General features: G+C 41.3%; 1 protein-coding gene across 3 annotated transcripts; it reads left to right on the forward strand.

The window, feature by feature from the left end:
- Positions 1–2,452: 2,452 nt before the first annotated feature.
- Positions 2,453–27,889, forward strand: LOC121506129 (protein NLRC3-like). 3 transcript variants are annotated; one of them, XM_041781718.1, is made up of 12 exons: positions 2,453–2,589; positions 4,780–4,890; positions 6,527–6,602; positions 6,724–6,940; positions 7,120–8,923; positions 9,002–9,169; positions 9,264–9,437; positions 18,089–18,256; positions 18,344–18,517; positions 19,281–19,448; positions 19,931–19,977; positions 26,547–27,889. In XM_041781718.1, the coding sequence occupies exons 2-12, from the start codon at positions 4,787–4,789 to the stop codon at positions 27,059–27,061; spliced, it is 3,615 nt and encodes a 1,204-aa protein (XP_041637652.1). In that variant the 5' UTR covers positions 2,453–2,589; positions 4,780–4,786; the 3' UTR covers positions 27,062–27,889. The 3 variants fall into 3 exon arrangements, 2 of the variants coding, with proteins under 2 accessions (XP_041637652.1, XP_041637653.1); XR_005991615.1 differs by lacking the exons at positions 19,931–19,977; positions 26,547–27,889 and adding an exon at positions 19,097–19,182 and having other exon boundaries at positions 18,344–18,933; positions 19,281–19,334; XM_041781719.1 differs by lacking the exons at positions 19,931–19,977; positions 26,547–27,889 and adding an exon at positions 19,097–19,182 and having other exon boundaries at positions 19,281–19,416.
- The last annotated feature ends 24 nt before the right edge of the window (positions 27,890–27,913 follow it).

Consider the following 27,913-nt stretch of genomic DNA (forward strand, 5'->3'; position numbering starts at 1 on the left):
CTTTCATCCAGGTTGCACACATAGATTGCTGATGTGTAGTTTAGATTACATGAAATGTTGTGCAATGTATTTGCACTTCTTGTTTTTAACTAGTAGAATTTAGGGGAAAACTCCAGCACAGTGCTGCCAACATTTAGACAGTGCTTAGGAGTTCTTGGTTAAAATTTGAGGTGTTGTTGAAGCCTTGGTCCTCTTTGATTTTATTCATTATTTCAAAGGTAAAGATCAGATTATTCTAAAACATGTGGAATCAAAATGAGTCCTAAATTGCAGGGGATTATGGGCCTCCAGAATATTACACAGGGCCTCCCTTAGCTGGCCAAGTTAAAAATGTTGAATCATTTTACAAATATCTATCTACAAATGTCCCTTTATTAATGAGCAATATTTTTACTGTGGTTAGACTAGATTTCTTGTATTATAAAATGTTGCATCTTTCAAAGGGAGCACACAATGGAAACAGTTTACCTCTCTCAGTCAGGGGATGCTCCAGCTTTGCAAGTTTCAAGGAGAGTATATGTTACAGGCACCCCAACATTTTTGGAACTGAGGTTGTAAATTGGGTCTAGTTGATCATTTGCTCTTTTGCCACTAGAGGGAGGCAAAGCTTTTCAGCCTGCATCAGTCTCATTGTGTTCAAAGCTGTGGTGTCAATTTCTTTGTTTTCTGCATGCAAATTAACAAACTTAGATTCTATTTTTGGCTTTTTCACTGACTTTATCCTCCATAAGATGAAATTTTTCACTGCATGCTCCAAACTTCCAGTCAGATATGATTGTATCTTTTTATAGATGAGTGGCTTACTCTTCTGCAAACATCCTATTCTCCTCTCTTTGCTAAATAAGTCTTTCCTAAAACAGAGAAAAGCAAACTCTCAAGTACTTGAACATAGTGTTTGCTTTAAGTTTGCAGGCCTTAAACTGCACAGTAACAACCTTGGCAGACACACAAACGGAAGCTGTAATTTGATTCTTTCTCCACTAGGGGTCAGGAAAGAACAGTTTTCTCTGACTGCAGGCAGGCCAGTTCAGCACACAAACTCTTTGACCGTGAAGCCATGCTGTTGTGATGGATGCGGTATGTGGTTTAGTCTATGTTGCTCTGAAACCTCTCTCTACTTCTCAGCATTGATAGCTCCTTTCCAGATGTGGAAGCTGCCCACGCCATCGGCACTAAAGTGACCCCATACCATCAGAGATGCAGGCTGTAGAACTGTGATTGATAACAAGCTGCACGGTCCTTCTCCTCTTTAATCCACAGAATCTGAGGCATCCAAGGTTTTCCAAAAGGAATTTCAAGGTGTGATTCATCTGACAGCAGAGCACTTTTCCACTTTGTCTCAGTCCATTTTAAATGGTCCAGAGAAGACAGCGGTGTTTGTGGATCCTGTTCACATATGTCTTGTTCTTTGCATGATACAGCTTCAACTTGCATTTCTGGCCAAGGGTGAAGTGATTTCCAGCTCAGGATCATGTCCACTTTAAATGCAGGGCCACCTGAGTGCCCAGAGATTAGCAGCATCTAATACTGACCTTCAACCTTGTCCCTTAGCCACAGAGATGACTCCAGGTTCTCTGAATCTGTTGATGATATTCTACTGCAGATGGGTGATTTTCAAAGTCTAAGTTAACAGTAAGGAACATTTTTCTGAAACTGTGCTGTACTTTTCTGAGTTTTTCACAAACTGTTAACCCTCTGCCCATCTCTAAAATGCTCCTTTGATACCCTATCATGTTACTGACATGTTGTCAATTAACCTATGAAGTTGCAAAACACTCCTCCATCTGTTTTCATTAGAATCTCTTACTTTTCCAGCCTTTTGTTGACCTGTCCCTTCTTTTTGAGATGTGTTGCTGATATCAAATTCAAAATGAGCTTTTATTTTTCATGATTTGGTAAAATGTCTCAGTTTCAACATCTGTTATGTTGTTCATGTTCTATTGTGAATAAAGTTTGGGTTTGTGAGATTTGAAAATAACTGCATTCTAATTTAATTGGTATTTTACACAGCGCCCCAACTATTTTGGAATTAGGGTTGTACATCAGATTTATTCATTTGAAAATTATGCACAATAGTAGTAAAAAGCATAAACACTTATTAGTCAGTGTCAAAACAATGATAAGTTTGGCTTGAAGCCAAATTTAGAGCTTATGGAATCAGGGTTGTATAATGTATAATCCAAAAAGACTCACTTTGTAATGTGTCTCCTCCTCTGATTGAACTTTCGCTCAATGTCTGAGTGTTCTCAAATGCTGTGGCAACAACCTGATGTATCTGTTGATGTCAGTAAAGCTCATTTGAATTTTGAGAGAGAGGGGTCAAAAAAAAAGTTGGGACACATTGGACATTTCTGGGGTTGAATCTCTATTGTCCAACTACCAGTAAATGCATCAGATGAAAGGGGGGCCCTCCTCTCCCCTCCTCTGAACTAACTTCCCTGTTCATGCAGAAACGTCTGAAAGTTAAGGGGGCGGTTGAAAAGTTCAGGTCTACTGGAAACCAGACTAATCTGGATCAATAAGGTCAACATCATCTGTGTGGGATGGTAGCTCAGTCTGACGGAGCTCTGGGGGACAGAGGAAGGCCAGGTAGGACTTTTAACACTAAAACTAACATTATTTTATCAGACCAGGAAATACTGCTTTGTCTGAGGCCTAGCTCATGTAAGAGCATTTCCTCAGACACACATATGAACACGGAAGGCAGACTGCATCACACAGGTGACATTTTGTAAGAGGACCAGAAAAATGCTCATAAGTCACTGAAAAATGAATCGATTTTAAAGCTGTTTGTTTTTGTCACAAACGTCAGACATGCAGTCATGACCCAGCATACTTGATCCAATGAAAAATGCAGGTTTTCAGGCTGAAACTCATCACCTAATGTGAGGTTGAAGGGAACAAACACCAACATGCCTTTGTTCTCTCTAAATGTGAAGGACAGATTTTAGATTTGATACAAATCCAAATTATTTTCTCAGTTAACGGGATAAAATTCTCAGAATTAAATATAAAAAAAAGATGTAAAGAAAAGAAGCCAAGCATAGTCTAGAGCAGGGGTGTCAAACTTAAGGCCTGTGGGCCACTTCCGGCTCACCAGCAGGTGCCATTTAGGGAAAAAGATGAACATTTAAAAAAACAATAATTTTCAATAGTAACTAACCTAGGTGTTTGAAATACACATTTTCACTCATTTTTCATGACCAGTCTATAATATAGAATGGAAAGATCATAATACAACGCAATAAATGAGTTGAATACGACACATTGGAGCAGGGAGGAACATGTAAAAAGATGCACAGCAGAGCGGTGAATTTAGTCTACATTCTAGTTTATAGTTGGTGAGGATTTTTCTAGATTTCTATTCTGACTGCTTATAGCCTAGAGTTTGTAGGATAACTCATATTAACTGTTTGTCATGTGCCTTCACAACTGTGCTTTATCCCACAAAAATAAAATAAATAATATTAAAAAGATAAACTCTTCACACTTCAGTCGTTAAGACTTCTCTTTATTTTTGTGTTCATCAGCTGTCACTCTTGTAATAAAAAGAAACAGGATTAAAAAGCCAAATTAAGGGGTTGAGGCTCACAATCTGAGAAAGGTATTTATTTTTCAAAAAGGTAAAAAAAAAAAAAAAGTTTTTTAATGGCAAATAGTCAAAGTCATGAGTTTAAAAGGTCAAAATATGAAATTAAATTTCTAATCATGAAATTAAAAGTCAAAATATGATTCAAAATTTTAAATTGTGGGTCTTAAAGGTCAAATTTTGGGATTATGAAGTCAAAATTTGGGGTTGAAAATATGAGGTAAAATATAAAATAATTCGTTAAAATGTCAAAATATCACTTAAAATTAGAATTATGAATCTTAAAGCTCAAAATAATATATGAGAAGTCAAAATTATGAGTTGAAACACTCAAAATATGAAATTAAAAGTCAAAATCCCAAGTTTGAGTCCTAACTGTGAGATGTCAAATTGAAAATGTAAAATAAAAGTATTTCTTAATTGCTAAAACACATTTCTTGACATCCACCATGCTTTTCTCAACACTATAAGCACAAAATCCAATTTTCAGACTACATTCACCAAACCTCCGACTCTTCCTGCAAAACCAAACAATGTTGTCAGATCAAACCCCAAGTCAATCAAAAATAAAACCCTACTGAGTAGTCATTGCACACTACATTAAAAAAAAAGGAAAACACAATGCTCAGGACATGAAGCTGTAGAAATAATGTTCATTGTTCACAGTAGGCTAAATGAATTTTGCCCCAAAAAAATCCTTTGAATTTAGCACCTGTATACAGTAAAAACAAATATAAATCAGAAGCACATTACAGTGTAAACCACAACTCAAGTGTGTTTAACTTTTGCTATCTGTGCTTACCATTATGCAACACAAATGCATCACAGTGCAAAATTTGTTTTAGTGAGTGAGAATGTGTTTGCACGTTGTGTCTAACCAGGTGAAAAGTGCTTATGGTTTTGCCAAGAGTGACTGATTCAATAAATGGGTTCAGGCCGCTGAGCATTTGGTTCAGACAATACAATTTAGTGTTTTAGCAACTGAGAAATACTGTATTATACATAGGGAGTTTGAGTCTGATTGGACCAGGCATGGATGAGTTTTAAACCACTTCCTGTTTCTTGAAAAATATGCAAATCTGAGGGCTCACCATAGAAATACTCAGCTGTATTTGGTTGTCATTTTCAAGCTTGAACACTGAAAAAAGGCCTTGGGATGAAGGGGTTGAACATATATTGTTGTTTTTCAGTATCAGGATGGAGAATCAAAGCCCAGACCCTCCTGAACCCAGCTGTGTTTCCATGCAGAGTGATCAGTCGAAAGGCGGCGTATTCAACGTCAAAATATCAGCAAGTGGCAGGTAAGAAATTATAATATACACTGACGGGTGTGTTGACATGTTATCAGTGTGGTGAGTTCCAGGGGCCCACAGGCAGTGAACTTAGAGGGCCTTATGAAAACTAGTGGATCTTTAGTTCCTTAAGAAATTCTTTATTTTAACGTGGTCTTTAACAAGACAGCTGTATGAGCTAATGAGGGCTAGTTTCTATAAACAGGAACAGATCTTTGTCTGGACAGGTGTTCCACCTGAAGGTAAACAGTTGTTGACTTGGTGTTGGTGAAATGTTTGAATGACAATTACAGTTTAAAGACATACTGTAGTGGGGGGGAAATGAGTGACCAGTGTTAAAATGTACAAAAATAAATCCGACACCTTAAAAACAAAGGTGGCAAAAGTCCTCAAGAGGGTCTGGCTGCAGCCCTCGAGCAAACCTCTACGCTGGGGCGTTCGGCTGAGACCTCTATGGTGGGGCGAAACCTCTTCGCTGGGGCGTGACGTACATTGCCCAAGCCTACGCTGGGGCGTGCAGCACATTAGCTGTTGTTAGCAGGACCTAGCTGTTGTTAGCATGACTACACCGCTGTGCTTATGACACATTAGCACATTAGCAAAGCCCCAGTGTACGGGGCTATTTTTGGGCGTGCAGCAGCAGCACACCCCCGAAAGCCCCAGCGTAGTGGTCTACGCTGGACCGTGCAGTAGAAGACGTCTACGCTATTAAACCCTGACTGGTTAGGTTTAGGCGTTTAAATCCAACTGGTTAGATTTAGGCATTCAAATCCGACTGGTTAGATTTAGGCATTAAAACCTGACTGGTTAGATTCAGGGTCAGCCTGACAGCAAGGGGATAGAGCTGAAATTTTGTCGCGGGTAATATACGTCACGCCCCAGTGTAGAGGTCTGCCGGCTTGGGCAATATACGTCACGCCCCAGCAGAGAGGTTTCGCCCCAGCGGAGAGGTTTTTCCCCAGCGGAGAGGTCTCCAGCCGAATGCCCCAGCGTAGAGGTTTGCCCGAGGGCTGCAGCCAGATGCCTCTCAGAGTCCTAACATTCTGTACTTCAGTAGAAGTCCAGTTACTTTTGTGAAAAAGACTCTGGTAAAAGTAGAAGAACTGATTCAACTCCTTTACTCAAGTAAAAAGTACAGGCTCTGAAATGTACTCGGGTAAAAATAAGAACTTAACCATCAATGATACCTTTTGGATAATTCTACAAAATCAAAAAGTTTTATGGTTCTTGTTGCACCAGCAAAGAGTCCTTATTTCGAAATTTAGATGGAGCTGTGGGACTTCCTGTCAGGATTTAGGGATGGATTGAAGAGGCTTTTTGTAGGTCTGATGATGATGTCACACATGCAAATCATCAGGTGAGGTTGAATGGTCTGTTGGGGCTGATTGTTTAAAGGGAAAAATGAAAAATCAGAGGAGGAAATGTTAAGTTGGCAGTAGGGGGCACCAGTAATAAGGTAATGAGATAGCTGAATGAAGAGATGTCAGGGGGTCAGTTATTGAGGAAGTGATCTCTGTCAATAAGCAAACGTCCATACCATAGTAAATGTGATTATCATTCAAACCTCCTACATTTACACTGGGCCATGTTGTTGACCTCTCAAACTCTGCCATTAAATGTCCTTAAACCTGATATTTTTCTACAGAGGTCAGCTGGAAACATCAGAGTTCTTCAACGATCAGTCCAAGGAGCATCAAACAGACCTGGACTCCATATTTATGGTGTGTACATCATCATTTACAGTGGAGCACATCTATCTAGATATCATGGTAAACTGTTTTGCAGTCTGTCTGATCAAACACAGGCTGTCCTCTAAACATTCACATTCTCTTTGTGTTCCAGCTGCTAGAGGAGAACATTATCATCTTTGTGAAGAAGGAACTGAAGAGATTTCAGAAGGCTCTGAGTCAGGATAACCCAGAATGTCTCGGCGAGGATGAGGAGGTGTTGGTTGATGGATATGAAGAGCAAAGGAGCAACAGAGAGGTATTTCTGAAGATCACAGAGAATTTCCTGAGGAGAATGAAGCAGAATGAGCTGGCTGACCGTCTGTGGAACAGTAAGTTTTTCAAAGTAATTAGGAAACATAGATTTAAGATGATGGAAAGATGAATTGGAGGGTTGCATGAGATTTTTGGATGACACTGATGGTGGAAGAAGAACTGCACAGCCTCTCTTTAAGATTACAACTTTTTGCAAGATCAGCTCATTCACTTCATGTGTTGTTTGTTCTTTCAGAAACTTCTGAACCAATTTGCCAAGATAAACATAAGTCTAAGCTGAAGAAGAAGTTTCAGTGTGTGTTTGAAGGGATCGCTAAAGCAGGAAAACAAATCTTTCTGAATCAAATCTACACAGAGCTCTACATCACCGAGGGAGGGACTGGAGAGGTCAACCATGAACACGAGGTCAGACAGATCGAAACAACATCCAGGAAAGCACACAGACCAGAAACAACCATCAGACAAGAGGACATCTTTAAAGCTCCACCTGGAAGAGATAAACCAATCAGAACAGTGATGACCAAGGGCGTGGCTGGCATTGGGAAAACAGTCTTAACACAGAAGTTCACTCTGGACTGGGCTGAAGGCAAAGCCAACCAGGACATCCAGTTCATATTTCCATTCACTTTCAGAGAGCTGAATGTGCTGAAAGAGAAAAAGTTCAGCTTGGTGGAGCTCATTCATTACTTCTTTACTGAAACCAAAGAAGCAGGACTCTGGAGATTTGAAGACTTCCAGGTCATGTTCATCTTTGACGGTCTGGACGAGTGTCGAATTCCTCTGGACTTCATCAAAACTGAAATCCTAACTGATGTCACAAAGTCCACCTCAGTGGGTGTGCTGCTGACAAACCTCATCAGGGGGAACCTGCTTCCATCTGCTCAACTCTGGATAACCACACGACCTGCAGCTGCCAGTCAGATCCCTCCTGAGAGTGTTGACATGGTGACAGAGGTCAGAGGGTTCACTGACCCTCAGAAGGAGGAGTACCTCAGGAAGAGATTCAGCGATGAGGAGCAGGCCAGCAGAATCATCTCCCACATCAAGACATCCCGAAGCCTCCACATCATGTGCCACATCCCGGTCTTCTGCTGGATCACTGCTACAGTTCTGGAGGATCTGCTGAAGACCAGAGAGGGAGGAGAGCTGCCCAAGACCCTGACTGAGATGTTCATCCACTTCCTGGTGGTTCAGACCAAACAGAAGAGAATCAAGTATGATGGAGGAGCTGAGACTGATCCACACTGGAGTCCAGAGAGCAGGGAGATGATCGAGTCTCTGGGAAAACTGGCTTTTGAGCAGCTGCAGAAAGGAAACCTGATCTTCTATGAACAAGACCTGATGGAGGGTGGCATCGATATCAGATCAGCCTCGGTGTACTCAGGAGTGTTCACACAGGTCTTTAGAGAGAAGAGAGGACTGTACCATGACACGGTGTTCTGCTTCATCCATCTGAGTGTTCAGGAGTTTCTGGCTGCTCTTCATGTCCACCGGACCTTCATCAACTCTGAAGTCAATCTGATGGAAGATGAACAAACAACATCCAGGATTTATAAAATATTTAGAACCAGGCCTAAACTTCGATATCTCCATCAGAGTGCTGTGGACCAGGCCTTAAAGAGCCCAAATGGACACCTGGACTTGTTCCTCCGTTTCCTCCTGGGTCTGTCACTGACCACCAATCAGAATCTCCTACGAGGTCTGCTGACACAAACAGGAAGTGACTCAGAGACCAGTCAGGAAACAGTCCAGTACATCAAGACAAAGATCAATAAGGATTTGTCTGCAGAGAAGAGCATCAATCTGTTCCACTGTCTGAATGAACTGAATTATCGTTCTCTCGTGGAGCAAATCCAACAGTCCCTGAGATCAGGACCTCTCTCCACAGATGAACTGTCCCCTGCTCAGTGGTCAGCTCTGGTCTTCATCTTACTGTCATCAGAAAAAGATCTGGACGTGTTTGACCTGAAGAAATACTCTGCTTCAGAGGAGGCTCTCCTGAGGCTGCTGCCAGTGGTCAAATCCTCCAACAAAGCTCTGTAGGTGAACTCACAACTGCACTGATAAAAGTAGTCTGTACTTAGAAAAAAACAAACTTATTTCTGTTTCTGTTTCAGACTGAGTGGCTGTAACCTCTCAGAGAGAAGCTGTGGAACTCTGTCCTCTGTCCTCAGCTCCTCCAGACTGAGAGAGCTGGACCTGAGTAACAACCACCTGCAGGATTCAGGAGTCGAGCAACTTTGTGGTGAACACATGGATCCACTTTCTAAACTGGAAACTCTCAGGTCAGGATGACACAACCTATATTAAGTTTGCCAACTAAAATCTCCTGTCTCCTGTGAGTTGAGTTTTTTATTGACTAACTAAAGTCTTTTACAGGCTGAGTGGCTGTGAACTCTCAGAGAGAAGCTGTGGAACTCTGTCCTCAGTCCTCAGCACCCAGTCCTCCAGTCTCAGAGATCTGGACCTGAGTAACAATGACCTGCAGGATTCAGGAGTGACGCTGTTGACTTCTGGACTGGAGAGTCCACACTGCAGACTGGACTCTCTCAGGTTAGTGCAGCAACAATGAAAACTGCATTAAAGGCCCCCAATCTCCAATGCTATCTAGCTGTCAGGTTTAGCACAGGTTTACTTGTACAGGTCAAAATGTATTGTTGCTTGAAGTTGTATACTGGCTCTTTTGTGTTCATCTGTAAAAGTTTGTATTTGCTTTGTCTTTGAACTTATGTGTAATTTGGGAATTTGGGCTTATAGTATCATTTGTACTTTTAGATGACAGTATAAGTCTTCAATGTGCTAAATTGTGCCAATTTTTTTTTTTCGAAGTTTGTCTTAATTATGGCTTGGGGGGGGGGCTTAAATGTAGGCAACGTCTCATGTGGTTGTAAGCAGCTACCGAATGCCTTGCTTTTCCCTCAGGAAATTACATCCATCCATCAACTTTATTCTCAGTGGTCAGACGCAGAGTGGGAAAATCTGGTTGAAACATGAAGAAGTTGGTGGCGATCCGACTGGGTCTCAGACTAGGATAGTTGTTCCTGGCTACAGGGGGCTGGCTAGCAGGAGTACAGAATAAAGGTTTGGATTCAGTGGCATGGAGCTACATTTCCACAAGCGTTACACTGTCCTCCTGAGCTCCACATAAACTACCTTAAATACACGTACTGTTCTTGGTGAAGGAGGACAGGGAGAACCTGAAAATCTAGCACACTGAGCCGTCCAAGGCAGACACAGAAGCTAAGTTGTGCTAGAAGAGGACAGGGAGGCTAAGAGGAAAGCAGCTAAAATGCGAGGGTGCTTGTTGTTAAGTGTATGTCCGCGTTAACACACAACAGCTATGAAACAGTAGTGATGAAAAGTAGGAAGACTGAAAAAGATTGACTGTAGCACCATCAACATGTAGGAAAATACAGCATCTTCTTCTTCTTCAGATGTGTAAAGAGCAGCCACACTTAGAGGAAGTGATGCAATATGCTAACATTATGTCAGCGGGTCAGCCGTATTGGTGGACGGGGACCTGAGGGGGACCAACATGAAGTGTAAAACTTGCAATTTTGGAGTTTTATACATAATCTATCCATTTCTATGATGTTGTCATGGTTCCAGGTTCAAACTAGTATACCCAAGAAGTCCTCTGAGAGGTAGGAATTAGAATTGGAGTAACAGGAAGGTTTGCAAGTCAAGACTTAAAAACAAACAGACGGCTCTCCAGTTATAGTAGTGAGATATTTAAGGTGGATGGGGATTTTAGCACAAAAATGGTCTAATCTGGACTTAACTGTGTTTGTTTGTTGCTGCTACGCGGACTATCATTCACCTGAACAGCAGGAGTTCATTCAAAGAAACCTTAAAAGTGGCCTCTTTTAAATCAGACTATCATGGCTGTGTGCGCAGAATGCAGCCTTACCAGCTCTCAACTTACAGAAAATCTTCACTGCTTAAAAACAGAGATCCGTCAAAAAAATGAACTCATCGAAGGATTTATCTCCATTGCCACAGCCCAGGTGAAACATATTTCTTTTATGCAGGCCACTGGGCAGCCCACCTCCTTTTCTAACCTGGTGTCCCGGCTGGTCTCAGCCTCAGCTGCCACCCTTTCATGGGTGGCTTCCATATATCCCGGCATGGGGCCAGGTCGCGCTGAAGATTCGGCACCCAAAGGGAGCATCCTTCTGCCCCAGCAGCAGTCAGCAGAGTACCTCCCCTCCACTGCACCCGCGGTGAGGGTCTCCAGATCTCCAGGTGACTCAGAAGTTGGCATAGGAGCCAAGTTCTTGGCGCCGCCGGCCCACAGCTTAACACCAAAGCCTGCGCAGCAGACCTGGGTAAGTGTCATGCGCAGCGGCCGGAGGACGGACCCTGTTCCAGGGAGAGCCTCCTCACCACCTCGGCTCTCCCTCTCCAACCACTTCAAGTCCCTGGCAAACGAGGCTGTGGTCCACCGCAACAACTCCGCGGCACTTCCAGCGATAGCCCCGGCTATCAGGCCGGGGAGGGGGCGTTGCTGTAATTTATAAGAACACTTTCAAATGCTCCAATATTTTGAATAACAGTTTTAATTCATTTTAACATCTTGCTCTTCTTGTTAAATCAATAGATCCGGTTTTAATCATAATAATATACAGACCACTAAGGCCCAACAGTGTTTGTATTCAAGAGTTTCCAGAGTTTTTATCACATTTTGTTTCAACATATGAAAGAATTCTTGTTTTAGGTGATTTTAATATACATGTATGCTGTCCCTCACAATCTCTGTCTGTTGATTTTATGGAAACTCTTGAATCTTTTAATCTCACCCAGGTAATACAGGAACCCACTCACTCTAAAGGCCACACTCTAGACCTTTTTTTATACAGTGGTCTCAATCCTGATGGTTTTATTACTAAGGATATCTGTGTGTCAGACCACAAACTGGTTTTATTTAACATGGTTTTATCTCAGCCAGCTTTTACTGAAAATGCACCTGTTCTTAGAAGAGTTTTTAATTCAGAGTCTGCTGGTAAGTTTAATGACATCTTTGATTCTGCATCTTTAACTGCCGTTAACCCAAATTTTAAAACAGAAGAGCTTGTCTCTCTTTTTAACTACCCCTGTAAATCTGCCCTTGACTCTGTCGCACCTTTTAAAGTAAAAAGGTCAAACAGTGCACCCCAGCCGTGGCTGACAGAGTCCACAAATGAACTGAAGAGGGATTGTAGGAGAAAAGAAAGAAAATGGAAAAAGTCAGGGTTGCAAGTTTTTAAAGACATTTGGAAGGAAGTGATGGAAAACTACCAAAGGGCAGTTGCAAAGATGCAAGGGCAGCTTTTTCTTCTAATCTAATTTTAGTTCATCATTCTAACCCTAGACTTTTATTTAAGGTTTTAGAGTCAGTCACCACCCACTTTGCTGGTTTTATTCTTATCTTTTACAGCGAACCTTTGCGGTTACCATAGGTAACCACTCCTCCTCTACCTCTACTCTTACCTATGGTGTACATACAATACAAAAAAAGAAGTACAAAATTCCCACATTAAATGCAGCCAAAATATAATAAAAATACTAAAAGAAATTATAAATTATAGTTTAAAATTACTAAGACACACCAGTACTATGTAATACAATGCTCAGTCCAAAGAAATCTCGCAGACTGCACTGTTAATATATGTCAGAAAAGGAGTCCATGTCTTTTCAAATATGTTACAGCTTCCAGCCAAAGTCATTCAGATTCTTTCCAGTTTGAGAAAATAGAGCACATTCATGATCCATTTTGAAAAGCTTGGTGGAGATGAGGATTCCCACTTTTGCAAAACAAGTCTCCTATGCAATAAAGACATAAATGCTATCAAGTTCTTATTGGCCCAAGAAAAATTGTGTGGAACAGGCACAACACAAAAAAAAAAAAAAAAAAAAAAAAAAAAAAACTGTCAAAACATTAGGAACAATTTTTTCCCGTTACCTTCGATAAAGTATCAAAGATTTTAGACCAGAATGTCTTTAAAGTTGAGCAACCCCAAAACATATGAATATAATTTGCAGTATCCTGTTGACATCGATCACATAAGGGAGACACTGTGTCAAACATTTTTGCCAGTCGAGCTTTGGTGTAGTGAGCCCGATGCAAAATCCTGCATTGAGTGAACTCATGTTTAGCACACATTGATGACCTGTGCACCCTTCTCAAAATTTCCTCCCACATATCATCTGAAATAGTCTCTCCCAAATCTATTTCTCAAATACTTTAAAGGGCACCAGATGAGTCTGATCGGAGATTATGGATTTTAGAATAAATGACTGAAATTGCTCCCTTCAATGATGACAGAGGCTCCAAAAAGATATCTAATTTGGAAACATCAGGAAGAGAAGGAAAACTGGGAATAACCTGCGTACAAAATCACGAGTTTGAAGGTACCTAAAAAAAATGTTCCCTAGGAAGTGAGAACTTTTCAACTAGTTGTTGGAAAGAAGCAAAGACAGAGTTTATATATAAATCTTTAAAAGATTTTATACCTAAACCAGCCCAGACTGAAAATGTGTTGTCCAGTAAAGATGGAAGAAACATGTGATTGGCTGCAAGTGGTGCTCTAAAAGAAAATGTTTGTAGGCCGAAATAGTGTCTAAATTGAACCCAGACTTTAAGGCTGGAGGCCACAATCACATTTAGAGTGAATTTTGAGGAAGAAGAGATAAGAGGAGAGTATAGTAAGGCTTTCAATGCTACCGGATCCGCAGAATTTGCCTCCACCACCAACCACGAAGGAGGAGCTTCAGTATCCTCATATTGAACCCAATAGTTCAAGTTTCTGATGTTTGTTGCCCAGTAATAGCATAGCAAGTTAGGTAATGCCATGCCACCCAGAGCCTTGGGTCTCTGCAAGGTCTGGCGTCGCAATCTAGGTGACCATTTATTCCAAACAAAATCAAAAATAAGAGTATCAACCTTACGAAAGAAAGACAGCGGAAGAAATATTGGTACACACTGAAATAAATATAAAAAACGAGGAAGAACATTCATTCTGATAGTGTTAATTCTAGCTGCAACCGAGAGATTAAGGAGGGATCATCGCTCAAAATCATGTTCAATTTGTGTAAGCAAAGTAAGAAAATTCTTCTTATAAAGATTAACTAATGTGTCAGCAACATGAACTCCAAGACAGACAAAACCAGATTTTGAGACCTTAAATGGTAATTCTTCAAGTGAGCATTCTATAGCTAGTTTATTAACAGGAAAAATCTCGCTTTTACTGAGATTCAGCTTATATCCTGAGATCTTACTAAATACATCCAGGACTGAGAGTGCTGCAGGAATGGAGCGTGATAAATCGGACAAGAGCAACAGCAAGTCATCTGCATATAGAGCAACTTTTGACTCCACTCCAAATCTAGTTATGCCGCAGAGATCAGGATGTGATTGTAGAGCAATGGACAAGGGCTCCATCACTATGGCAAACAGGAGAGGGCTTAGTGGACAGCCCTGTCTAGTAGAGCGGTACAGATGAAAGTATTGAGAGTTTGTACTATTTGTTCTGACGGAGGCCTGAGGTGAAGCATATAATAATTCAACCCAAGAAACAAAATTTACCCCAAATCCAAATTTCTCTAAAACAAAAAACAAATAATCCCATTCTACTCTATCAAACGCTTTTTCAGCGTCTAGAGCTACCAAGGCCTCTGAGGGGGCAGTTGGAGCAGGATTATAGACCACATAAAAATACCCTCCTAAGATTGAAGAAAGAGTGCCTATTACGAAACCCAGTTTGGTCTAAAGAAATAATAGAAGGAAGGATGGCTTCTAAGCGTCTAGCAAGCAGCTTTGATAGCAATTTGAGATCAACATTTAGCAAAGAACCACATAATAAAGGGTTTTTGTCTTTCTTTAAGAGCAGTGAGATGCAGGCCTGATTAAGTGTCTGAGGAAGGGCTCCAGAGTCAAACGCCTCAATAAACATATCTAACAAATGCGGAGCTAACTGCTTCTAAAAGGTTTTATAAAACTTGGACGGAAATCCGTCCGGGCCAGGACTCTTACCGCTTTGTAATGATTTAACTGTTGCCTCAAGTTCAATTACAGTAACAGGACACTCCAGTTCCCCAGCCACACCCTGGTCTAAGTAAGGAATGTTTAAACTATCAAAGAAAGAGGTCAGATCTACAGGAACATGAGAGTGATCAGACGAATAAAGTGACTTATAGAATTCCATAAAAGTTTTGTTAATTTCCAGTGGGTCTGAAGTAATACCTGAACCTGTTTCAATCTTTGGGATTAACCGGGATGAGGTTATCTGATGCAGCTGATGAGCCAACAGTTTACTAGTTTTGTCTCCCTGCATCCATAACAGCTATACGTTGGGATAGATCAGCTACTTTCTCCTTTCTGAGTTTCTTCTGATGAGCTTTATAAGAAATAATTTCCCCCCTTACAAAGGCCTTCATTGTTTCCCACAACACAGAAGCAGTCACATTTGGTGTTTTATTAACCTGGAAGAAAAAGTCTAGCTGCTTTGAGACAAAATCAACAAAATCCTTATCTAGTAGTAAATGTGTATCCAGACGCCAGGGTGGTTGTCTGTTAATAAACTTTTGAAAATAAATATTCATAGAGACTGCGGCATGATCTGAAAGTACAATTGGGTCATATGCACAGTCAGAAATTGATGTAAGCAGCTTTTTGTCCACTAAGAAATAATCAATACGTGTGAAAGTACGGTGTACATGTGAGAAAAATGAAAATTTCTTTGTACCAGGATTAAAAAACGCCAAGGGTCAACTACACTAAATTCTTTCATAAAAGATAAAATTACTTTAGCCGATTTAGACTGGGCAACTGGACAAGTCGAAGAACGGTCTAAGGAAGGATTTATCCAACAGTTAAAGTCTCCACCCAAGATTAAATTGTATAGGGACAGATCCGGCAGCATTGAAAAGACCTGTCTGAAGTAAGATTCATCATCCCAATTAGGTGCGTACACATTTACTAAAGCTAACTTTGTATCATAAATGTGCCCCATGACAATGATAAATCTACCAGTAGGATCAGAGATTGTTTTAACATGGGCAAAAGGAATGGCTTTGTGCAAAAGTATAGCAACCCCTCTTGATCTACTAGAAAAGGAAGAAAGATATACTTGTCCGATCCAGTTTTTTTCAATCTGGGACTATCTACATTTCTTAATTGAGTTTCCTGCAAATAAATTATATGAGCATCAAGATACCGCAAATAGTGTAAAACCTTGCTCCGTTTAATTGGGTTGTTTAAACCATTGCAATTCAAACTCACAAATCTAATCTTACCACCTACTCCGAATGGAGACCTGTTAAGTTGGGCCATCTGACAGTGGAAGCTTTAATATGTAAAATAATACTCTCAAGTGGAGAAAACCTGCAAAGTGTGAGACATGCGCCAACCCGGACCCCATAGAGAAAAAAACACAAATAACAGAACAACTCCAAATAGGAGCCAAATATCCTGCCCCCACCCCAACCCCACTAGCAGAAGCATCCTTAAAAAGGTGCGTGCTCTCTTCCCCCCACAACAAAACAAAATCTATCGTCACTTGTAGCTCAACCGTACTACTAACGATCCTGAGGAATGTGTAAATTAACTGCCCTACCCACACAAAAAAATCCTTCTTAAATATTAAGCAACTCAAGAGGTGCAATAAATCTAATAAAATAAAGTCAGCACCTGTTTACCATATAAAATGTCATCATTACTTATTTTCTTGAAAGAACCAGTCCTGTATCAAAGTCTGTAAACAAAATAGAGACGAGAGCCCAGTGCTCAGCTGAGCCTATAGACTCAGTAAGTAAATATCGAACTGAAATCAAGTCTTTTTAAGTCTCTTGTTTATGAACTCCAAAGCCTGGTCCGGATCATCAAACCTGTGCATCTGGTCGCTTGACATGATGATGTGAAGGGTGGCTGGGTACCGGAGGCTGAACTTCACGTTATCACAAGTATGAAGCTCCTTTTTCACCTTAATGAAGGCAGCTCTCCGTCTGGCCACAGTCGGTGTGAAGTCCGGAAATATGTACATCCTTTTCCCGTTGTGTAGCAGGGGAGAAGCCTCTCCAGCACGGTGTAGAATCATATTCCTGACTTGGAACTGGATAATCTTGATGACCATGGGATGCGGTGGTTCACCTTCTTTCGGTTTGGCATGGAGTGTGCGATGGGCCCTTTCCAACCCTGGCTTAGCCTCGAGATCCAACAAGTTTTGCAAAAATTCAGCCATAAACTCCATAGGTCGGGGACCCTCGGATCCTTCGGGTTGTCCCACCAGTCGAATATTATTCCACCTGGAGCGAGCCCCCAAATCCTCACATTTCTCACTCAGAGATTTAACTGTGGCAGAGAGTTCAGTGATATTAGCCTCCATGCTAGTGAGCTGATCACTGTGTTCGCTAGCAGCTCGCTCCAGGTCCAAAATAGTCCCACCTTGTACAGCAACTTTTTCTTCCAACAGTTTCAGCAAAGTTGCTACTTCTTTCTTCACGGACTCGGCAATTATCGACTCGAATTTTGCAACAGTTTCGGTCCAAAGGTCGTCCATCGTGCTCTTAATGCTACGCAGCATCTCCGCATTTGCATCAGCCTTTGGAGGGGACCTGGAGGTTGAGGCTTCAAACTGTGGCCTACCGCGGCTAAACTTAGCTAGTTCGCTTCTCGCCTGTAAGCTCGCCATTTTTCCGGTTAGAGTCCAAAAACGAGTTTTAATGGAAATTAAACAAGTACTTAACAAAAATAAACGGTGGGTAAGGTTAAAGCACTTAAGAAGAATATAATGACTTCACATTCCCCCGGAGCTACCGCTTAACACGTCCTACATCATCCTCACTCACCGGAAGTCCCCCAGCTCAAGGCACTTTGTAAACCTCTGTTTTTAAAGGTGATATACAAATAAAGTTATTATTATTATTATTATTATTATTATATTATAATAATACATTTTATATATAGAGTGCTTTATTCATTAAAACTCAGACACTGTACAAAGCAGGAAAAGATTCAAACTCTTGAAGAGCAACATGAAAAGCAGGTAAAGCCAACACAAACAAACAAATAACAAAACAACATCAGGGAGCCAGAGGACATTTTTCAGGACAGAGTTGATGTGGTCAGGGGAGCGGGTGTCGGTGAAGGGGTGTGCTTCTGAATGTACTGGAGTAGTCTGTAGACTCTTAGAAAAATAAACTTATTTTTACCTCTGTTTCGGTTTCAGACTGAGTGGCTGTAAACTCTCAGAGAGAAGCTGTGGAGCTCTGTCCTCAGTCCTCAAATCCTCCAGACTGAGAGAGCTGGACCTGAGTAACAACCACCTGCAAGATTCAGGAGTTAAACAACTTTGTGGTGGACTTATGGATCCACTTTCCACACTGAAATCTCTCAGGTCAGGATATCACAACTTTTATTAAGTTTTCCAACTAAAATATTATGTCTTTTGAGTTTTTTATTGACAAAGAAAAGTGTTTTACAGGCTGAGTGTCTGTAACCTGTCAGAGAGAAGCTGTGGAGCTCTGTCCTCAGTCCTCAGCTCCCAGTCCTCCAGTCTCAGAGATCTGGACCTGAGTAACAACGACCTGCATGATTCAGGGGTGAAGCTGTTGTCTTCTGGACTGGAGAGTCCACACTGCAGACTGGACTCTCTCAGGTTAGTGCAACAACAATGACAACTGCATAAAACTCTCCCAATCAGAAATGTGTAGGAACTCCAAAAACCTGTGGGACTCAATGAAAAAGATGAGGAACATGCCCCCTGCTAAGAGCAGTATTAATGTGTTCAATGAGGGAGAAAGGGCAAATGAGTTAAAGGATTGTTGCTGCAGGTTTGAAACTAGAGACTTCTCACAGGAACAAAAAGAAGCCCTGGACATTTTACCTGCACCCAACTCTCTAGTGACTGTTGACCAGCATGTTGTGGAGAGACTTTTTTCACTCATCTGTCCTGGTAAGGCACCAGGACCAGACGGCATCTCTGGTCGTTTATTGAAATCCTGCAGTGAAGAAATTGCAGAGCCCTGGTGCCCCGTCTACCAGACATCTCACAGGATGAACTGCTGCCCTCTGGTAAGAGGTTCAGGGCTCCCCGCTGTAGATTGAACAGGTTTAAATATTCATTTATTCCTGTGTCTATAAAGCTCTAAAATAGCAGCAAATAAGGCTCAGTGTCCATGTTGAAGTGTTTTCAAGTTTAATCTGTATGTTGTTGACTGCTGTCTTCTGTCTGCAGCATGGGTGAAGAGCCAAAGACAAATGTCTCACTCTGTGGAACAATGAAGTTGGTCTTATCTTAGGATGGGGTGTTGAAGACTCTAGGTACCATGAGCAGGCCTGAATTTTGGGAATGTAACACCTCAGTTCCAGATGTAAAACTGAACCCTTTTCATCGTCTCTGTTTCTCTCTGTGTTTGTAGTCTGTCTGGCTGTTTGGTCTCAGAGGAAGGCTGTTCTTCTCTGGCCTCAGCTCTGAGCTCGTCCTGTCTGACAGAGCTGGACCTGAGCTACAATCATCCAGGAGAACCCGGAGAGAAACTACTGTCTGCTCTAAAGGAGGATCCACTCTGCAGACTGGAGACACTGAGGTACAGACAGAAGGACTCAGAGAGACAGACTGGTACTAGCTACTAAAGTGGGCTCTCAGCACTTCAGCTCTACAGGGGCTTTTTGCCTTTATTTTGATAGGATAGTGGAAACAGTAGGAAACATCTGTATTGATAAACGTATAGCCAAGGGGCACGTGTCGATATACGGCCATATTGATTTTTGAGTACAGGCTTAGTATATGTATAAGAGAGGGATAGGAATTTAGAGGAAAATCACTGTTAGAAGGTCAATGGCAGTAATTTGACTAAAACTCAAATGAGCCCTCTTCTTCTTTGGGGATTTAATGACAGTTATCAAACAGCTCTCAGATGTGCTACTGCCACCATCTGGTGATAGTCCTGCATAACAACCAGGCAGCAGTGAAAAACTAAAGGAAAATAAAGTCACATGAAGAATGAAAGTGTCTGAATCTCTCCTGACCCATCCCTGATGTCTAAACTGGCTCTGTTTCTTCCTCCAGGCTGGACCATGGTGGACAGCACAGACTGAAACCAGGTCTAAAGAAGTGTGAGTGTCTGCATGTTTGATTTGTGACAACACAATGATGAATTTGACTCATGAATCAGGTAAGGATGTGAGCCAACAATGATTGAGGCTGTGTCTGAATCCATCTCAGTCTTTGGGTCTGAGAGTATGAACGTCCACGTTCACAATCACTGACATTCATCAAACAGAAACAGTTTTAGAGTTCTGAGGAGAAGGAAACACTACGGCTCAGTCCCTCACAGGTTAGATTAGACTTTTTTACGGTCTGTCATTTTGACCAACAGGGTCTTAAAAATTCCATCATATTGTTTTACAATCAGTCATTTTCATTTCCTCTCTTTAATATTGTTCATATAAAATCATGATCTCATTAATAGCATTCAATTTCTAAAGCACCCTTTCACTACTAATAATTGATCCAAAGAACAGTATTTGAGGTTCTACATTTTTGATGGTATGGAGAGAAAAGATGAACACAGCAGCACAGCGTTTACTCCTCATGTCATTTTTTACACAGTGACAGTGGAGAACAATCCCTGTCCTCAAACTAGTAAATATGAACTGTGCCATTTAAGATATCATTTATTTTGATAAGAATATTTTTAATATCAAGATGTAGTAGTTTAAGGACCATAGCTGATCCTCCAGATGTTAAAAGGCTGCACTGTAGAGCCCTGCATGTTTTTGCATGTTCTGCAGGATTTCTGACCATTATGGCACGCTTTACGTCAAGAGACGTCTGCACAATCTTAGTCCATTCTAGTCTAACGTTTGGACTAGGCCTGGGCAATATGGTCTAAAATTCATATCACCGTATTTTTCTTGCCTTTGACAGGAACAGTATTATATCACGGTATTACAAAATTAAAAAGAGATAATTATTTAAATCAAAATTCAAGTGTTATAAGCTCCCTTCTCCCCTTAAAAAGCCTTTGATGGCATACTCTATGTCTGAGCAGAGAAACACAGAAAAACTGATTTTTTTTTTAAAGGGATATTTCAGGATTTTTGAAGTTGGGTGGTATGAGGTGCTTGGCTGTGGTAGTGGCATTAGCCTCCAGTGATTTCCATGTAATTTGATCCTGTTGTTATTACGAGTTCAGAGAGAGCCGGTGCATATAGGCTGTAGATGGGAACACTTTGTCCGCGTAAATTAACGAGTTTTCCCAAAAAAATGGGCCAGGAAAATATGTTGACTCACCCAAAGACCCCCCTCTGTGTCAGGCACTAATTTACAATGCAGCTTTCACCATTTTGTATCCTTCCGCCTCCGCTCAATGTTAACTTCACACATCTGCTGGTCAGCTGTGTGGATCGCAGTGTAGCAGGGTTAAGCATCCGTTACTACAACGCATTGTTGGGTTTTTAATCTGTTTTCTTTAGATTCAGAAGATGCAGCGTACTTGCATTTATCCAGACTGTTTAAACAAGCAAACATCTTGGACACCATACATATCAGCCATTAGAGGAAAAGGCGACAGTCATAAGCTTAACTGGATGACAAATTTCTATTCGGCCCTTCAAGTCAGGGTCTGCTTTTCCAACTTATCTTCAGAAAGTTGAAGAAGGTCTGCAAAACACCATCGATTAGACAGGGAATTCTGGATAAGGTGTGATGCAGACTGCAGGCGTCTGTGAGCCGCTATCCTCTGATTCAGTAATGTCCTGAAGACATGTCGCAACTAAGTCCCACTAATGACAACAGTGGCTCTCCGAATGGGTTGGCATGGATTCGCATTTTCTACACCTACACCACCAGGTAACTCGGGATCTATCCTCCTCTAAACACTCAAATGAAGGTTCTCTGGTCTCTCTTTCAGCCCGCTGTATAAGTCTGGTCTCTATCCATCTGTAGAAATTCTTCTTCAGTGTACTCCGGTTCATACAAATATCCTCTCGTATCCACAGTAAACAGCACATCATCATCACTCATGTCGAAATCGCTCGTTATCTTTGTTTTAGCTTGATGTGGCGTTATTATTCCTGAAGAAGTCCGCAAACCCACACAGCTGACTGGCAGATGTGTGAACCGTAAACAGTGTGCGGCGGCGGAAGGATACATAATGGCGAAAGCTGCATCGTAAATTAGTGCCTGACACTGAGGGAGTTTTTGGGAGAAATAAAGTGCTGTGTACGTTTTTGAGAGCGCACAGGCAAGCCACCATATTTTCTTGTCCCATTTTTTCATAAAACTCGTTAATTTACATGGACAACGCGCTCCCATCTACAGCCGCTATGCGCCGGCTCTCTCCGAGCTCATAATAACAAAAGGATCAAATTACACGGAAATCACTGGAGGATAATGCTACTACTATAGCCAAGCACCTCATACGACCCAACTTCAAAAGTCCTGAAATATCCCTTTAAGTCTCTCCATGTTTACTTCTTTTAACTGTGCTCCAAGTTTCACATTTCATCTCTATCCTGCTGAGGTGTGTTGAGTTGCTCTACTCTGACCTCCTCCCCCTCTCTAAGGCTGAGCCCAGATTCCCTCCTGAGGAATCTCATTTCAGATGCTACTGTCTCATCCTGTTGATCATTATCCACATTCAGCACCATTATGTGTGCTGCTGAGTATTGGTGGATGGAATATAGCGCCACACAGTGGACACAGGAGGTGAAATGAAACACATGAATCTGAAGTCAAAGCCATAGAAATGCCTGAACTTTGAACTGTTTGGTGTCTGTCTGGGATTGTGGAGCTGCAGCTCACTGTGATCTGTTCACATTCAAATAGAAACAGGAAGTAGAATTTCAGGGCTGATGAACAGGATTCAGGGCTGAATATGAAATGTTAGTTTGACTCTGTCAGTAACCTTGTTTAGGAATGGGAATGGGTGGTAATACGGTAACACCATTTACCGGGGTAGGGGTGCACTATCTGGCCGATAACAGGAAATTATTGCGTCATTCTTATCGGCCCGTGCTGGCGTTTGTTTTCTTTCTCAGGAGACTACACATTCCAAAACAGCAGGTGGCGCCACAGTACATGACCTGCTGTTAAAGCACCAGAGAAGAAGAGAAAGCAGCAGTCCCTGTGCTAAAATGCGAACAACACAGTGGTGTTATTCAGTATTTACGGGGAGGATAACGTGACCGTGTGTGGAGAATTTGCCCTGCAAAGGTTGCAAAGAGTAGAAAGAAGTCCTCGACGGATCTTAAAAGTCACTTAAGAGTCATCATCCTAACGACGTTAAAATGAAGCAGCAGTAGCCCCTAGCCTCAGCCGCGGTCATTAGGACTGAGTCAACAGCTAATACCAGGCAGAGTGCTGATCGTAAACAGGCATTGTAAACTGCAGAAAGTTTGCCAGAGCCAAAAGGCACAACGTTATAACAAAATCAGTCTGACAGTCTCCTGATCCATCGCTACTTTCATAGACATATACCTGCCTGCTCTGTTTGACGTGGTTTCATTCAGTCTGATCGACGTTATGAACAGAAGTTTAGCCACAGACCACGGTGGACTTTACATTCTTAACCGATCTCTGATATGACTTATGTCAGTGCATATTTTTAATCTTTATGTAAAACATCAGCTCGCTTTCATTCTGGCTTGACCAAAAAAAAAAAAAAAAAAAAAAAAACAGACCCCCAAAGACCTCCATTTGTTAAGCATAACAGCCTGTTATCATTGGTTTTAAGGGGGAAAACCGTCTGTCAGTTGTTTGTGTATGCTGTACTTGGTACACAAATGTTTAACTAAAAAAAGTGACCTATAATAACAGTTAAAAAGTCAGAATAGTTCTTTGTTTTTAAAAAAACACGAGTGATATTAGTTGAAATTAGTTATAAATATCTTTGCTCACTACATATTAACCCCTTCTAACCCCCAGACGTGCATGAACACATCAAATAAACTTCTTTTGTTAAATCAACAATTCGAGTATAAATTAAGTGGAAGTTTTGAGCTGTCAGCGTGCATTTCTCGCTGGAGTTTTGCTTCTCCCATTGTCCCTGAATGCATCTCTCACAGCAGAGAGCTCACTCTCTCTCATGCATGGCTGCGCCCATCCAGATAACTCCTCTGCACATGCGCATCAGCGGTGAGAAGCAAGGGGAGAGGAAGGTAAACAGAGTAGCTTGGCGAGTTAGCAGGGAGCTAGCTGACTTTAGAGACAGAAACAGCGCTGGATCTGCAGCGTTGAACGGTCGTTCAACTTTGAAAAGGAAGAAGTGGAACTCACGAGGTGTTCATTAAAATACGCCGCAAGATGACTCACCGTGGTCTGTGGCTAACTTCTCAGCGGCAGTAACACAACACGTCGCTAAAGACATGAGCCCAGTGTTGTTGAAAAGACACTTAACCCAGAGTACGAGATTTGACTGGGTGAGAACATTTGGCTGAAAACTCCCTGCCAGAATTGACAACGAGTAATTAAAAAGTTCCTGCCTCCAGACAAGCTGTTTTCCCCCCATGATCACACAGGAGAGTTTTTTGAATAATGTCTAAAGACGCTCTCATGTTATGAACTTCTCAGAAACTGGTCCAGTGTTCATCAGCACAGATAATTGACTAATATAATCACAGCTGTCAGCCTGAAGGGTGGACTAGACTGCAGGATTTTGGCCATTTACTGCAGCAGGATTGATGAGTTTTGTGTAGGTTTGCTTCACCCTTAATGAGGAAAATAATTATTTTATAGTCAGTAATAGTAAACATAACAGAAAATATTTCAGGACTTTCCATACACTGTAAAAGACTGAGTATTTCATGATTTATGTATTTTTGATTTATTAGCAAAAGATTGAATGAAGTACTGTTCAAAATAAAACTGCTAAATTTAAATTTATATTGATTTTTACTTTCTGCAAACAATTTTATTAAAAATCCAATAGAACAGTCTATTTTTATCACCAAAATAGTGTCATTTGGGGCCAAATTAAACATTATACAGCTGCTGAGAGGCCATTTCAAAATATCGCAATATATACCGTGTATCAGGATATAGCAAAAATATATCGGGATATCAATTTTAGGCCTACTTAAAATATTTGTCCCCCTCCACCAGCAGCACCACTGCCAGTGTGTGAGGATGCTTTAACATGATGAATGAAATCCTGCTTATGATTTCATTTCAATTTGGCAAATGATGAAGGCGCTCAGAGCTATACCAGCATATTTAAACTTGTGCGCTGCGCGCAATGGCTTGGCTCCCTGGCATGGCGCCAGCACAGCGGTGTGGTCCTGTCTAAAGTCAGAGTGTTTAAGTGTACTGCTGGCTGTAATGTGATCCACAGTATCATTAGTTTAAAAAAACACGCTAATTCTTCTTTCTGTGCGTAGATTGGTGACGATGTTTAGGCTATTAATAACTACAGGTGCTGCAGCAGCAAAGTCGAGCATAATTACCCCATCAACAGATTTTAAAAACGTCTGAATTTTCTTAAGCCCTTTTCTGGGAAATGTAGATAAAGTTTATCAGTATTTGTAAGTTATTTCAAGCTCTAAAGTAGTCCATAACTTTTTATAAGTGAGCGACAGAGCTCATCAGGCTGCACAACGCGGATATAAACAATTTGGGCCGATCTTTATCTGTTTTGAAGCACACGGGACATTGATTCACACTCATAGATACTGTACAATATATAATATAAACAGCTGTGGATTTTTATTTTAATTTATCCTCGCACAATAGGGTAAACATGTCATATAGATATGCACAAAGACACGGAAGGAACGAGAGAGAGAGAGATAGGAAAAAGGGAGACGAAGGATGATTTCATCCTGATGTATCTCTGCTTACCTGTAAGGTGTGAAAACAAAGGCTTCAACTTCAAGTCACTTCCAGCTAGGAATGAGGTGTATTATCATATGCCGGGGTATTAATAAATAGCCATGTTATCGCTTAATTACAGTCGTAAAGACAGGACTGCTTAAAAAGTACACGTTTATTAAAAAAAAAGCCTTGAGAGTCTGTGTCCATTCCAACAGTAGCAACACTGTGTGTGTATGAAGATGCTCCAGAGGTGATGACAGAATTTCTGTCAATGATGTCGGGCCAATCTGGCAAACGATGAACGTGCACATACATACTGGCGCATAGAAACTTATGGGCCATGGCATGGCATAAGGGCATTGTTGCGCTACGAGGAAATAATATTAAAGGCCAATCTTTATCTCTTTAAAAGCACGCTGGACATTACTAAACATTCCCACATCCTATATGATAATAGATTATGCTGTCTCATAATAGCTCTGGAAGGAGCCGAGGTAAGAAAGAGGAAAAAGCGCACATCTGTGTGGAGAGGGAAAAGAGAAAGCATCATTTGCGCCTGTGTCCTGAAGTAACTGTTTACTTCTATGATAAACATGCTCACCTGTTAATTTCATCATGAGCTCCTGCAAAAGTCTCCCTATAACCTTCATTTAACTTAAGTTTACATAAAGGAAAAATGAAGCACTGTGGAGATGCACGCTGTCGCTCTGCTCACGCATTTCCTGGGGGGGGGGGGCTGGCGGTTATACCATATACCCCGGTAAAATTTGGGGAGGGTATGATGGTGTTAAAAAGTGGATACCGCCCAAGCCTATTAAGGAATGATCAGATGATAACCGTCAGCTGTGTTGTGTCCCGTTCTCTCCATCAGACGCCTGTGAGCTGGAAGTGGACACAAACACAGTGGACAGAAGACTCAAACTGTCTCACAACAACAGAATGGTGACACTGGAGGTGGAAGATCAGCCATATCCTGATCATCCAGACAGATCTGACTGTTATCAGCTGCTGTGTCAGACTGGTCTGACTGGTTGCTGTTACTGGGAGGTTGAGTGGAGAGGATGGGTTCATGTATCAGTGAGTTACAAAGGATACAGTTATAAATGTAACTTTGGATGTAATGATCAGTCCTGGAGTTTGATCTGTTTTGATTATGGTGATTACTATGTCTGTCACAATAACAGAGAAACATTAATCTCCTCCTCCTTCTCTCCATCCGTTGGTAGAGTAGGGGTGTATCTGGACTATCCTGCTGGCTCTCTGTCCTTCTACAGAGTCTCCTCTGACAGACTGCTCCACCTCTACACCTTCAACACCACATTCACTGAACCACTCTATCCTGGGTTTAGGTTATGGTTAGGTTCAGTGTTTCTGAGGTCTCTGTAGCTCAGACTCTGCTGTCTGAATCCAAAGCTTAGTCAGACTAGATGATTTATCATCTCTGATTAATCTGATTGATTTGATTCAAAGCTTGTCAGTAATTCTTCTTCACTAGTTGATCTTGTATTGGTGTATATATCACTGTTTAACTGCTCAGCACTCATTTTTATATGATCAAGTCTGTAGCCGAAGCTCACACTGTAAAATAGTGCCAAACACAGTGACTTTCTCCAAGAAAAATAAAATGTTTGGATACAGCGTACAATTGAGCCATCATTGTTTTTTGTCCCATACTGAACCCTGTAGGTACAAATGGGCCAAAGAGCAGGGTCAGAGAGGAGCCTTCAGTGTTAGGGAGATATTAGTGAAATAATCAAAGAAAAGAAGAAGAAATGTCTTCAGACTCATTGTTACTTAATGCTGCTCCAGAAAACAGCAGAAAAACGGATTCATTCATCAGAAATGTGACAGAATAATTTCAATAATGTGTAGATTCTTGATTTTGTATATGTTGATGATTGGACAGGAAGTGTGCCAGGATTTAAAATGCTGGAGACAGTGTGGGAGTCAGGATGCTAATCATTGGCACAGATTTTGGGAATTTCCGTCAATTAAACTCGATGGAAGAAGAAATCCTGTTGAGCCGTCTCTCTGTATTTGAATGTTCATTAACATGATTACACATTCCTCTTCAAAGACTGGGAATACTGAGAGAAGAAATCTTAAGAGCAGTCATGACACATACAAACACATCTTAATGTGGATCTTTGTTTCTTTCTTGTTGCTTGGTAAAATCACGACTGTCAATGTTAAATGCCCCTGATGATTCCCTAAATAAAGAATTAAAGGAAAAAAAAA

Source organism: Cheilinus undulatus, linkage group 24 (assembly GCF_018320785.1).
Source record: "Cheilinus undulatus linkage group 24, ASM1832078v1, whole genome shotgun sequence".
Taxonomy (NCBI): domain Eukaryota; kingdom Metazoa; phylum Chordata; class Actinopteri; order Labriformes; family Labridae; genus Cheilinus; species Cheilinus undulatus.

Coding starts and splice junctions, on each gene's coding strand:
- LOC121506129 (XM_041781718.1), top strand. CDS start 4,787: ATGGAGAATCAAAGCCCAGACCCTCCTGAACCCAGCTGTGTTTCCATG. Junction 6,603..6,723: donor ACCTGGACTCCATATTTATG/GTGTGTACATCA, acceptor TTTGTGTTCCAG/CTGCTAGAGGAGAACATTAT. Junction 8,924..9,001: donor AAATCCTCCAACAAAGCTCT/GTAGGTGAACTC, acceptor TTTCTGTTTCAG/ACTGAGTGGCTGTAACCTCT.